The 13,081-nt window shown below is 45.5% G+C and overlaps 1 protein-coding gene across 1 annotated transcript in view; it reads left to right on the forward strand.

Annotated features, from left to right (window-relative positions):
- The window catches only part of Ccdc148 (coiled-coil domain containing 148), a 230,044-nt gene that overhangs the window by 102,928 nt on the left and 114,035 nt on the right, over positions 1-13,081 (forward strand). The window contains exons 8-9 of the mRNA XM_057755389.1: positions 3,552-3,690; positions 7,584-7,790. Coding sequence (XP_057611372.1) covers positions 3,552-3,690; positions 7,584-7,790 — 346 coding nt within the window. The remainder of the gene's footprint in view (positions 1-3,551; positions 3,691-7,583; positions 7,791-13,081) is intronic.

The raw sequence follows: 13,081 nt of genomic DNA on the forward strand, positions 1-13,081 counted from the left end.
GTGTGCACACATGTATGTAGGTCTGTATGCAGTGGTGAATCTTCTCTCTTACCTCCCAAACAGCAATCTAATGGATATGTGTAGTTGTTCTGTTATTATTGCCCATGTGAATATTTGCCTTAAGATTTAGGCCTTCTTCTCTGAAAACTGCTATAACTATTCTAGAAATGATAATATGATTTTTTACATAAAAATAAAATGATATTTTACATGCCATTTCCTTTCAGCATGTTTTTTTTAATTTTACTTTTTATGCACTAGAAAAATGACTTACAACTTGTGTAATTTTAGTAAATAGAACGAGACAGCTGAGACGTGGAGCTTCTCAAATCAACGGGAAGGTCAAAATGGATGTCATTGCTGTACAGTGCTTACTTAGCTCGAAACATCTGGCTTAAAAGTTTTATAGTCTTCTCAAACACTTAAGTGTTTTTAAATGTCATTAAAATAGCAACTAATACTCACAGTTTATAAAAGTAAACCAAATGCCACAAATTCTTCTGTTGCCTTTGTATTTATTTATAGCCGTGTGCACTGCTCAATGTGTGCTTGCATTTGAGACGTATTTCAGTAAATGTCTGCTGTTCACACATTGTGGACAGCTACAATCTTGCACCACTATTCGGTAGGCAAAACTATCAAAGTAATTAGTTTAAATCTACTTATTTATCAAGCCATTCAAGCCGTTTTTGAAAATTATGGGTAAGGTTGCTTGTGGATTATGTTAGGCTGAGTTCTGCAGAAACAAAACCAAGACAGGCTCCTAGAACACTGGAGTTATTCGAGGATGCGCTAAGATATAGATTGTGAGGAAGAGGGGAGTATACCTAGGCAGGAGGGCATCTCGGTGGAGGCTGACGCTGATGTCAATTGAACTAGACTGGCACCAGCATTGGCCTCTTTAGAGGGAATTTACCTGGCTAACCTTGTTGACCTATGTCTATAGTCAGCCTCTATTAGCGGTTGACCTTGGAAACAGCATGGGAGGGGAGTCTCAGAACGTGGTGTTTCTGCTCTGGCCCAGGAAGTTTTCCCAAAGAGGAGGGTCTCTAGATGTCACCAGCCAAGACTCACAGTATCTTGGTGATGGAGATGCCCCCTAGAAACAGCCACTATTGTATAGCTGAATAGTAGTTTAAAAGGACAGACACTTACTGAATAAGGGTTCTGTCCCTTTCCCCTTGAGAAAACCCACATACACACGAATCAGATAAGGATGGAAATTCAGCTGTGCTCAAGGCCCTTTGATTTTAGAAAGAATTTAAGACATTAATAAATACGTGGACCTTAGTTCTGGTCTTCTATCGCTTGTGGGAAGGTACTGAGGAGTTTCTCCTGCTAACCACTGTTAAAATGCATGCACATTACCGTGAGTGAGAATGGTCCTTGAGAGGGGACCAGAGGCATTGTCCTTGACAACCCGAGGGCACTTTAAATGCCAAGTGCACTCAGGGAAGCTTTGCTCCTGGGTTAATTTTCCTACTTGAGATGTTTTATTTGCAGAAGCCTTTGGCTGTCTGCACACGCAGAACCAATCCAGTTGGAACCAAAACACTCAGTGTATTCATGAATGAATACATTTGATACCTTTCCTGCATTCGATCATTATGACACACTGAGCAGTTTCCTTTGGATGGACCCTCTCCCACCCTCTCTTCTTCCCTGGAAGTAGTAGGTATGGAGAATTCTCTCTTTTGAAATTGTTTTTCTCTTGCTCCTTATCAGTGGACTGAAGAACCTAGATGACCTTGTGTGAGGATGGTGGAATTCCCATTAGTTACTCTCACTCAAAGTTGTCTTATTTGCTTACAATGTCAAAGGTTTCTCAGAGGCAGAAAGATACCAGGAAAAAAATTGAATTGCATAATTTAAGTTGTAAGATCATTGATAACAGTAGAAATAAACAATGGTAATCTGTCTTGGATCAAAGAAATATTCATTACTATTAATAGTTCCTCTGATTGCATCTGTATTTGATTATTCTAATTTACTTAACGGGAGTAATAACATGCAAATAAAATCAGAATATAAAGACATTAATTCAGTTTAGAGTTCAAACTGACAGTGCAACTTTTTCACTTTGCACCAGACTTTGGCAATACTTCATGTAGATCATGAATCACCCCAGCGCCTAAAAGGAATGGGAAGTTGGGAGGTTTCTGGGGAGATGGCTCAGTGTTTAAAAGCACTTCTGGAGGACCCGGGTTCACTCCTCAGCACCCAATGGCATCTTGCAATTGTCTAACTCCAGTTCTGTGGGATCTGATACCTTCCTACTAATGCACATAAAATAATGTTAAATAAATTATATATGTAAAAAGTGGTGGGAAGGGGCTAGGCATGTTAAAATGGAGTGGACTCATGACTAGGGCACGTGCAGGGTCTTGTTTACAAGTGATTTCTTGGTAAAGGTCCTTCCACCAAGCCGCATGATTTTGATTTCAACCCCTGAAAGCCAAATGATAGAGAACTGATGATGGAAGTCACAAAATAATCCCAACCAGTTCAGAATTATGAATAATAAAGGGTTATTTAAGGGAAACTTACAGATCCTGTCCTAGATAACCATCCTCTGTGCAAACAGGAACAGAGTCTAGCAGCTGGAAGTAGGAGCCAGAAGCAAGAGAGCCAGCACACACTTTACAGCTACATTTACAGTGCAAGCGACCACGCCCAAGTGGACTGGTGTCTTAAATGCTATTGGCTGAAGGAGCGGAATGTGCTCCCACAGCAGAGAACTGACTCCGGTTAGAGGTTCTACAACTTCCTGGGCGCCTGTGTACACACATACACAATGCATGCAATGAAATCAACAAAAACCAAGTTATTATTTAGTCACCAGAAACACAGCACCATTGTTCTTCCACCAGTCTGTGATGTTATCCACAAAGCAGGGGGTAAAGAGAATAAAGGAAAAGATTATTTGACTTGCCTCAGAGTGCAGACCTCAAATAAATGCCAAACTGTCTTTATTTCCCTTTAAGTGTTCATCTATTTACATTTGTGCTTCTCTCCAATGAAGAAATGGGGACTTTGTTGAATAAGAAAAATGTCTTTAGTCTTTATCCCTAATAACTATTTTCCAGTGTTTATCTACTTCGTTCACTGGTGACGGTTTTTAAAATATTGCTAAAGGCAGAAAAGATTGCTTTGAAAAATAAAATAAAGAAACAGGATACTGCTAAAGGCAAACTAGAACAAATATTAAGAGAATATTGTGTCTCACCAACATCTTCAAGTTGTGCTTGGAACACTGGCAAGATCGAACCAACAAGTGAATAAATCCACTTGTAGGTGGGCTTAGTACTTCTCTGGAAAATGATCAGTGGTTAGCACTAGGGAAAAATGCCTCAATTGGGCATGTTGGTGCATTCCCATGGTCCTTCTTCCCGGGCTTGGGTGGGTAGGGGTGGGGTTCTCTTGAGACCAGCCTGAACAACATAGTAAGACACTATCTTCAAAGAAAGCCTCTTCCTCTGTGATTATTATTAGAAGTCCCTTAAACTCCATGATTGCTCATGTCTGTGTTGTGACATTTTTATTGCTTCCAGAAACTTCCAGCTAAGTGAAGAAGAGCAGTGGATTTACCAGGCTGTCTTAGATCAGTACCCTGGAAATCTCCTTGGCAGAAGGACTCTGTACTTGGACATGTTACAAAGATACTTTCCACACAAATCTAGGCATCTTTTGGTGAGTGCATATCCCGATGATGAATATGTATATCCTACATGCATGTGAATTGCGAAGTTCAGTGGTCCCTAGTGAGTAAGACAAATTTATGTTTTGGTGGTTTGAAAGAAAACCTCCAAAGGGAGTGGCACTATTAGGAGGTGTGGCCTTGCTGGAAGAAGTGTGTCATTGAGGGGGCAGGCTTTGAGGTCTCTTTATCTCAAGCTTCCTTCAGTGTGTCAGTCAGTCAACTTCCTGTTCCCTGCAAGACACAGCATTCTCAGCTCTAGCACCGTGTCTGCCTGCACACACACTGCCATGTTCCCCCCGTTCCTGATCATAATGGATTGAACCTCTGGAACTGTAAGTGAGCTACCCTCATGAAATGCTTTATGTGTTGCCGTGGTCATGGTGTCTCTCCACAGCAGAGAAAACCCTCACTGAGACGCTAGTGCTCTGAGAAGTCTATTTCCCCACTACAGAAGACACTGTTGAAAGCCTCTGTGGGTCCTGTTTTAAGTTCATAAAGTCTGGAGGAAGGCCACGGCCAGTATTGTGCTCTCACTTCCCCAAAGACCTTCCCCATGGTTTCCCAGCTGAAGAGCAGCAGTTTCACCTCTGGCATTCACCCCATCCCTTACCTGCTCACCATGGAGGTTCTGCTGTATCTGGTGCTTACCTGAAACTGGAATGCCTGCCTTCTTCCCACAGAGCCCGGCCCACTTCCATCCTAGGCCTGGGAGAACCAGCATTTACCCTGGGAAATGTTTCTGGCCTCTATTACCATAGTTCTGCCTGCTTCCCACATGGTCCCGACCACAAATGCCACCTCAGGGACCAAAGACAACTGAAAGTTACCTGAGAAGAAACTGGGAAATTAGTATTTCATTCTGTAGTGGGCATGACTAGGATATCAAGAATCTAAAAATTACCATGTCCCCAATCAATTCAGCATAACTTCCTTGATTATACACATGTGCCGATTTAACTTTTAAACGAGCTGGGCTGTGAAATGTCACATGGGTCCCTTTTAAACCTTTTCAAATGAAGAAGCCAATCGTATGCACTCACGCACATTTGGAAATGACTTTCTGTGAAAGTCCTTTAGTGCATGAGACAATGGATGAAGCGCCATGGCTATTATTAATGTCTGCTGCGGAAATGGAAGAGCACACTGCCGGTGTGGTGGTTATCTCCCTTCTTCCCCTTCTTCATCCCACTCGCCAACCCTGTGTAGCAAATATCTGTTTTTATTTAATTTTTAGAGATAAAAAACCCCTTTTGTTTATTTTATGCATTCTTCGTGCCTTTCACGTCATGCCCCTAGATCCCATTTCCACCCCCCCATCCCTTTGTATCTGCCTCTTGTCCTTGCAACTTGCCCCCCACACAAAAAAATTAAAGAGAAAAGAAGAACCTCATTGTGGACGCTATAGTGTGACATGGCGAGTCACGCAGTACACCATTTAGTCCACATATCTTTACTTGCAAGTGCTCATTGCAGAGTCATCGGCCTGGTTCGAGGCCTCTGGTTTCTGCTACACCATCAATACTGGGCCCTCACTGGGACTCCTCTTGGATATCCTGTTCCTTGTTGTGGAGCTCCTGCGGCTTTGGACCTGCAGGACTGGCCCGGCCCCTTCAGGTGCTCCCGCAGATCATATAGATGGGGTAGATGTTGGGATAGGCGACCTTCTAACTCTGGTTCTGGTCTAGGTGGTAGCTCAGTCAGCCCATCAACTTCCCTATATCCTCACCACCCTGGGTGAGCTCTCCAGGGCTGCCCTGGCTTGTTCACCCTATGCAGCGAGGAGCAAGGAGGTTCTACTGCTTCCACAGCCTCCCGGTCTGCTCACCGGCACCTACACCACCAGGGTCAGTTCTGCTTCGCTGCCAGCCGAGGTACAGGAGTCACTCTCCTGATTGCTGCAGCTGGTGAGGGGCAGGGACAGCTCTCCCGCTCTTATGACACAGAGGCCAGCTTTCCCAACTGCCACAGGTGGGGACGGGTAAGGGGGACATTTTTCCCCTGGCCCACACTTGTACGGCAGATGAGGGGCAGGGCCAGCCCTCCCACTCTCATGCCCTCAGAGCCGGCTCACCTATGCCCTCCCTCAAGCAGGGTCAGCTCTACTGACCCAGGATGGGTAGAGTACTTGCTCTCCAGCGCTGCAGCTGTCGAGGGGCGGGGTCAGCTCTCCCACTTGTCTCAGGTGCAAGGGTGAGGGGAGGGGACATCTTTCCCTTACCCACGCCACCACAAGGCAGAAGGGGCGGGGGGGGGGTGGAACCAGCCCTCCCACTCTCATGCCCTCAGAGCCAGCTCGCCTATGCTCCCTCAAACAGGGTTATCTCTATTGTGCGCCCAGGTAAGGTATAGGACCTGCTGTCCCAAGTGTTGCAGCCCGTGAGGGGCAGGACCAACTTCTGTGCAGCCCTATCCTCTTGACCTTCAGTAGCATCAGTAGCCAAGGACACCAACCCAGACTGGGGCTGCAGCAGGGCCACACACCCGGACATGGGCCTTGGCAGCAGCCTAGGCCTGAGCATTTCCATGGTCCCTAAAATCTTAGTCCATTCCTCACCTCCTTCACCTCCTTCAGATGTGCCTCTCTCAACAGGAAATAGGAAATGAACCATTCTCTCTCTCTCTCTCTCTCTCTCTCTCTCTCTCTCTCTCTCTCTCTCTCTCTCTCTCCCACATCCCACCATACATTTGCTCACCACAATAGTGCTGGACTGTGGCAGGGCAGGCCCCACAGGCGTTTTCTCCTCGCCACCCTGGGCAGACTCCCCCAGGCCAGGCTTGTGGGCCTCCTTCCCTTGATGGTGCTGGGTCAGGTCCTCATGTAGTAAATATTTAATTTTGGTCTTTAAGTAACTCATTATGGATCATTAAAAAGTTCTTAATTGATCAAATTAGCGGTTTCTTTTTGTTCCCCGAGTTCTGTTTGCCTCTGCAGCTAGCCATCAAGCGTAACTCTAGATTTTTATATTTTATTACTATTGACGTGATAAAGATTTTTACATTTACTTTCCACATTGGATTGATCACCGTATATTTCTGCACGGCGAGTGCTTCCTTTCCTTGATGCTTGACAGATGTTGAGTCTATTTTTAGCTTTGTAGAACGAAGCTACGAAGTGTACAGACTGTGTGCTGTATCTGGTTAAAGTCAGACCATGGCCTACTCCATCCTGATCCTAATTCTGCCTGAAGCATTGCTTTATGTGGGGCATATCTTACCTTGCTCTTCTTCCTAAACCCTTGCCACTTAGGGATCAAATAACTGATCTGACTCAGAGGTGTGGGGCATACTAGGAAAGTGAAAGGTCCCTTCCAGCAGTGTTTTCTGAATCCCCTGCAGCGATTCCAGACCAGCCAGACTCCCCCAGCACTCTGTGCCTCCCGGGGAAGAAGTGCCCGTGGCCCCCATGAGAAGCAGTGTCCCTCATGGGGGTGGGGGGAGGCCGGAAGGTGTCATCACCAGAACTACTTTTAAGCATCCTCACAGCTGATCACTTCAGTGACGAAAGGCAAAACTGTGACTTTCTAAGATCATCGTGGCACTAAAGTGTTTTATCAAAGTATGCTGTTTAATAGAAACATAATGTAATCATTTAAAATACCAAAATTGATTTAAAGTGGAATATTTAAAGTTGCATATGGGAGACAGATTGCTCTCCGTTGAAACATCGCCATTTAGAATTAAGAGTCAGTGCTATCATTAGTTGCCAGTTAGGCGCAGTCTCTGAAGACTGGAGCTCGTGTCTTGTTCCTGGTTATGGTGAGGATTTTGGTCCCTACTTGTTCAAACCCCTTGATTATAATGAAGTTTATCCATTTCCTAATGGGGACATAAAATCCAGGCCGGTTTCAGAATGCTAAGTCACCGCCGTCTGTCACCTTTGTAGGTAGAACATGAGAAATACTGTGACCAGTATCACTTTGCTGGAGAGCAGAGAAGAATCCTGATAGACAATTGGACCAAAAGCAGGAAAGACTTCATACAGAAAGCTCTGCTGACCCTCCTTGAGGCCTGTGCAGCCCATGAGATGGAGAGCACGCTGGCCAAGGACAGGAAACGACAGCAGGAGCTGTGTGCTGATCTGAAGGCCAAGGTAAGGCGTCACAATGGGTGCTTTGATGCCAGGGTGGACACTAAGAATCTACCAATGCCAGGTGGTGGTGGTGTGCGTCGTTAATCCCAGCAGTCAGGAGGCAGAGGCAGAGTTCAAGGCCAGCCTGGTCTACTGAGTTCAAGGACAGCAAGAGCTACACAGAAACCCTGTCTCCAAAACCAAAACAACAAAGAAGTCTATATGTGTTCAAATTCTACTTGAAGCTCACTCTTTGGAAAGCCCATCTTGATGAAAACTGTTTGAACTGTATGATATTGCAATTTATTCAGGTAAAAAATGGCCAGCATTCAGCACTTCTATAAAGCTCAACCTAAAGTTCCCGTAACAGGATGTCAATATTAAAATGTTGATGGTGACGTCTAAAACCGGCCAGAGGTGCTGCCAGGTGTGGCTAGATGGACCTGCCCGACACTGAGCCAGACCCCGTTTCACACGGAAGAGCTGAAATGGCCAAGAAGATTCACATGGAACATGCAGTGGCCGTGTGTAGCCCTCAACAAGGTGTGAGGATGTAGCTGGGGCTTTGTTCCTCCTCTGAGCCAGTGAGGGGGCTTCAGTGTGCTCCGCGAACTTTGGTGGGAGGGACGGAGTATGTGTGTCTGCTGTAACACAGGCAGATGCAGAGATGCTGTCTCCACGTGAGAACTGAAGGCAGGGGTTGCCACTCTGCTGGAGCAAGTGCACGTTCCTCTGCAGTCACAGGGGCCACTGAACAAGTTGTGTTCACGTGCAACAAGACACAGTCATCTTAGTTTACTGCTAAGTAATATAGGGGGACACAGCAAGAAGTTTTATTCTCTTAATAGAAGAGAAGCCTGGCAAGTATTATGGTATAGTTCTAATATCTAAAAATGCCTGTTTGAAAAAAATGAGGAAACATGCTGGCTTGACATGTTTTAAAAAGTAGGGAGATTTCCTTTTCATGAGTTTGGAACCTAAGAAAGTTGCCTCTTCTAGGCTGATCTACCTCAGGCTACAGAGCTGGCATGTGTTTCTTGCCCTTGGAGACTGACAGGGAACACAGGGTCAGGGGCTGGGCAAGTTCTTGCGCTGCTAGACTGCCTCTGTCCACACTGTGAACATTGCCATTCGCCCTTGATCTGTGCTATGATCCATGTTGTGCTGCTTTGGAGTAACTACATGTGCTGCCAGGCTCAAGTGAGTGATGGAATGAAGTTCACTTATCTACTCCATGGAAACATTGAGTATGATATAGTGCATATAAAATGAATTTCTGTGCTTCAGAGGCTTGCACACGGCTTACCCCCTCCTTCTGGCTTCATCTTTATGGATGTGTTGTCTACGCCAGGGGTTTGATGCACAGCAAGCCATTGAGGAAACAGCTTTTATGCTTCTTATGCTCATTGTATTTTCTTTGAACCTTGTTTTACACTGGAGTAATTTGTTCTTTTTAGTGTTGTGTAGTATTTCATTATATACACATACAGTTTATTTATATGGTTTTCTGATGTTTTGCTATTCTGACCACAATCAGACATGCCTTCCTGAACAGACATGCTTATTTCTGTTGTGTCTGGGGAAGCAGAGCGGGTAGATCACAAGGTTTGAGTGGCGGTAGCTTGAATGAACAATGCTTAAATAGTTCCCCAAAAAGGCTATACAGCTTTTCAGCCGACATCCTTCGCATTCCGTTTTCACTAGCCTTGCCTCAGCCAGAGCTCATGCTGGTCGCTGAGGGCCTACAGCTTCCACATGCATTTAAAGTAAAGACCGAGAACCTTGATGCTCGCTGTCCAGCCACTGAACCTTCCAGTCAAGTCTTAGCTGCTCCTCCTCTTAGGTCCCCCTGAATTTCTGTTCCTCATTGTGTGTTCTATACGTATTCTCCATACGCATTCTGTTTCTTTTTATTTTCTCCCAGTCCACTGCTTGTCTCTTTATTCTTCTGGCAATGTCCTTGGATGAGCAAAACTGTTAATGGTGTTTTGCCTGTGCAATTTGTTCCTTTTTATCCCTGTTGCAGATGCCTCTGTCCAGTCATGTTAGTCCCTTCGTGATGGCTGTGACTTTGTCTATTGTGTGATAGGGAGCTTTAGACTTTCCCATGACTCTCTGGCCTCTCACTCTGCCCCTTCCCCTGCACTAGGTTTTCACTGGATACTGGACACTAGTGCCTCAAGGGAAGGGGTGCTCTCCCTTCCTCTTCATCCACAGTCCCTGGGTATTGGCTCTCAGCCTCCCCAGTGACCCTGAGGACATTTTCCCTCATGACAAACTGCTTGGTGCCTTTAAGTGGTTCTCTTGGAATACTTTCCTGCCATGCTCAGAAGAGGATCTTTTCCTTCTTTCCAACTCCAGGGGGTCTGTTCGCCTGCTCTGTGTACTTGCTGCCCTTCCTTATGTATCTGTAATATGCTCCTCCCATTTTCAGTTCCTCCCTTGTTTACCTGCACTGCCATTAGAGACTCCCTTTCCTTGGAGACCCTGACCCCAATCTTTTTCCAAGCACTCTGAGATCAGCGCAGCGGAGTCAGAGGGCACAAATTCCCCAGTGTCTGTTGCTTCTGCCAGCGCTAGCCTCTCATGCTCTGCTAAATCAAAATGTGAAAATCATTAAAATTTATCAGTTCATTACAGAGGCCTAGCTGCTGTCTTCCTGCACCTACGCACAGTGGCCTCGTCGGCAGGTACTGCACTGTAGGTGAGCCACCTCGCAGATCGCTTGTGTCCTTAGAGGCCGCTGTCCTAACTCAATTATGGCCCTGTGGTCTCTGCTGATGGGTTTGTGAAAAATTCTGACAAAGGTGAATCAGCTTTTGAAATTTTTTTTTTTTTTTTTGCTGTGCAAGTAGGAGTGACATTCTTTCCAACATTTTATTCCCAAATGGAAGCTGGAAGATCTTAATGAAATCCTGTTCATCACTGTTTTAGGTGCCCTAGTTAGAGGGTTGGCCAGTTGTAAGAGGTCATTATCAAGGGTATCCTACCCAGGCAGGAGTTTTGTGCCTACCTGGATCCTCAACAAAGGTGTATGCAACCCCCAAACGAAGGTAGAATGACAAGTGGCAATCTGATAGAGGTTAGTCAGATGAAAATGTGCAGGACCCAGTAGGGACACGTTTTAGGGACAGTCCAGCTAACAATCAAGGCGATAGCCTTGCTAGGGCAGCAAGAGTCAGCATTAGCCACCAGCTGGGTTTAGTTATACCCTGTCAGTGACATCAGAGGACCGTGCTTGACTCCCCTTGTCAGGCCTTCCCTCTTCCTTTGCTTTTCTGTGGGACCTGGAGGGCAAAGGTTCCAGGAAACAGAGAAGTCATTTAAGGATCACAGAGGAAAGGACCCTGATCTACTGGACCTGGATTCTGATGTCTGAGAGTGTTTTATAGTTTATAGCCCCTACTCTGCTGAATTCTGATCTGGGGGCTCTATATGACTTATAGACCCCAGTTTGTGATAAAGTGCTGCTTTGATTATTTCCCATACATCATACTGTCGGGTGTGTCCTCAGCACACTGAGGTCCCCCTGATCTCCATAGAGTCTTTCTGACAGTCTGCTCAGTCCCAAACTTCAGCTGACATGTGAGGTGAGCTGCAGTGCCTGGCTGACTGGGAGACAGCACAGTCATAGTCTCTCAGGAGAGATGTGACCACAAAAGGCTACCAGGGTTTGGATTTGAGTGTGTCACCCAAGGTTTGTGTGCTGGGAGGTGGGCATGGTGGAAGGTAGTTAGGTCATGGGAACACTACCTGGGCAGACAGGTCACGGGAACACTACCTGGGTAAGCAGTTAAATCACGGGCGCACTACCTGGGCAGGTAGTGACTGGTTCTCTTCCCCGTGTCCATTCGCTCTCGTGAGAATGTGCTATTTTAAAGCAAGGTATGCACCCTCTTGCATGCAAGTCAGCTCTCTCTTTCTGCTTCTCCATGATGTGAAGCTGCTGGATATCCTTCTTAGGATACCAGCACCATGCTATGTGCACCCTCTAGGCATCAGTCTTGCGAGACAAACAAAATTCTTTAGGAGTTATTTAACTTCAGATGTTCTGTTATAGCAACAAAACAGACAAGGGTGAACGAATGCACCCTCCCGTGGGTAAGTGGAATCGAAAAGGGGAGACATATGAACCCAAAGTTGTGGTGAAGTAGATTTTATTGTCCTGCAGATAGAGTGTTGCCATCAGAATTTGCATTCCTAATGGGGGGGCAGGACTCAGTAAATAGCTGAGATGAAGATATATTATAAAAGGAAAGAGATAAATCTGTACATTGTGCAGTAATTTACAATGTTCAATTATGCCTACAATTTTTGACATGGAAGAAACCGTGAGATTTATTTCTTCAGCATCAGTTTATAGCTGAAAGCAGAGTCCTGAGAGATGAAGGCACTGCCTAGGGTTCATACTCGCTCATTCAGCTTGAAATCCAACGCTATCTATCTCGGCCCCACACAGGTTTGCATACAAAGAACACCGCAGAATAATGGAAGGTATTTATTATCCCGTTGGCCCCAGGTGTGCTATGTATTAGACCCACAGAATGTGGGAAAAATATTACTTCATTGTATCATAAATTTGACCTTTCAAAAACTAATACACTAGCTATAATAAACATTAATTAAACATTTAACAATAATTTTGTTCTCAGGCTTAGAATTTAAAAGGTCTTTGGGGGAGTGAGTTAGATGATTTATGTCTTAAGAAAAACACTAAAGGAATTTTGGAATGCTGAATGCCTGCTCTTCGTCTTTTCGGTGGTCTGTCAGTAATGGCTGCTATCGCAAAATAGAGCCGATTAGGCCTCTCACCCTCAGGATGAGACAGGGAGAAATGTGTGCTCATCTCTCTTAATCCTACAAACCCTGCCGTGCTTGCCCTGTGTCCAGCTCAGACCATTGTTCTACAGGCAATTCTTCCAGCCCGTCTTCACAGTTCAACCGAGGAGGCTTCCCTAAGATGTCTAGGTCTAGCCAGTGACTTTCTTTGCTTCCATGCTGAGTGACTGTGTATGGCTGTGGAGAAGACAACAACCCCTAGATTCTCATGACCCCTGGGGAAGCGTGCCCTTTTTCTGCCCATTCCTTTTGTGACTATTATAATGCCCACCTGCTCACAATAATGGGCAAACTTCTTGGTGGGTTTCCAGGCCTTCAGTCAACCGGATGAGACTCCCTTCTTTGCTTCCTTTCTCATCACCCTCCACTCTGCATTTTGCACGTGGGAAAGACCAAGTCACTGGACTTCACTCTCTTGTCTCTTGCTCCTGGCACTCAACACTGTTTTCTCTCCCAGCCCTGCACTGTTGCCT

This window comes from Chionomys nivalis, chromosome 22, assembly GCF_950005125.1.
Source record: "Chionomys nivalis chromosome 22, mChiNiv1.1, whole genome shotgun sequence".
NCBI lineage: Eukaryota > Metazoa > Chordata > Mammalia > Rodentia > Cricetidae > Chionomys > Chionomys nivalis.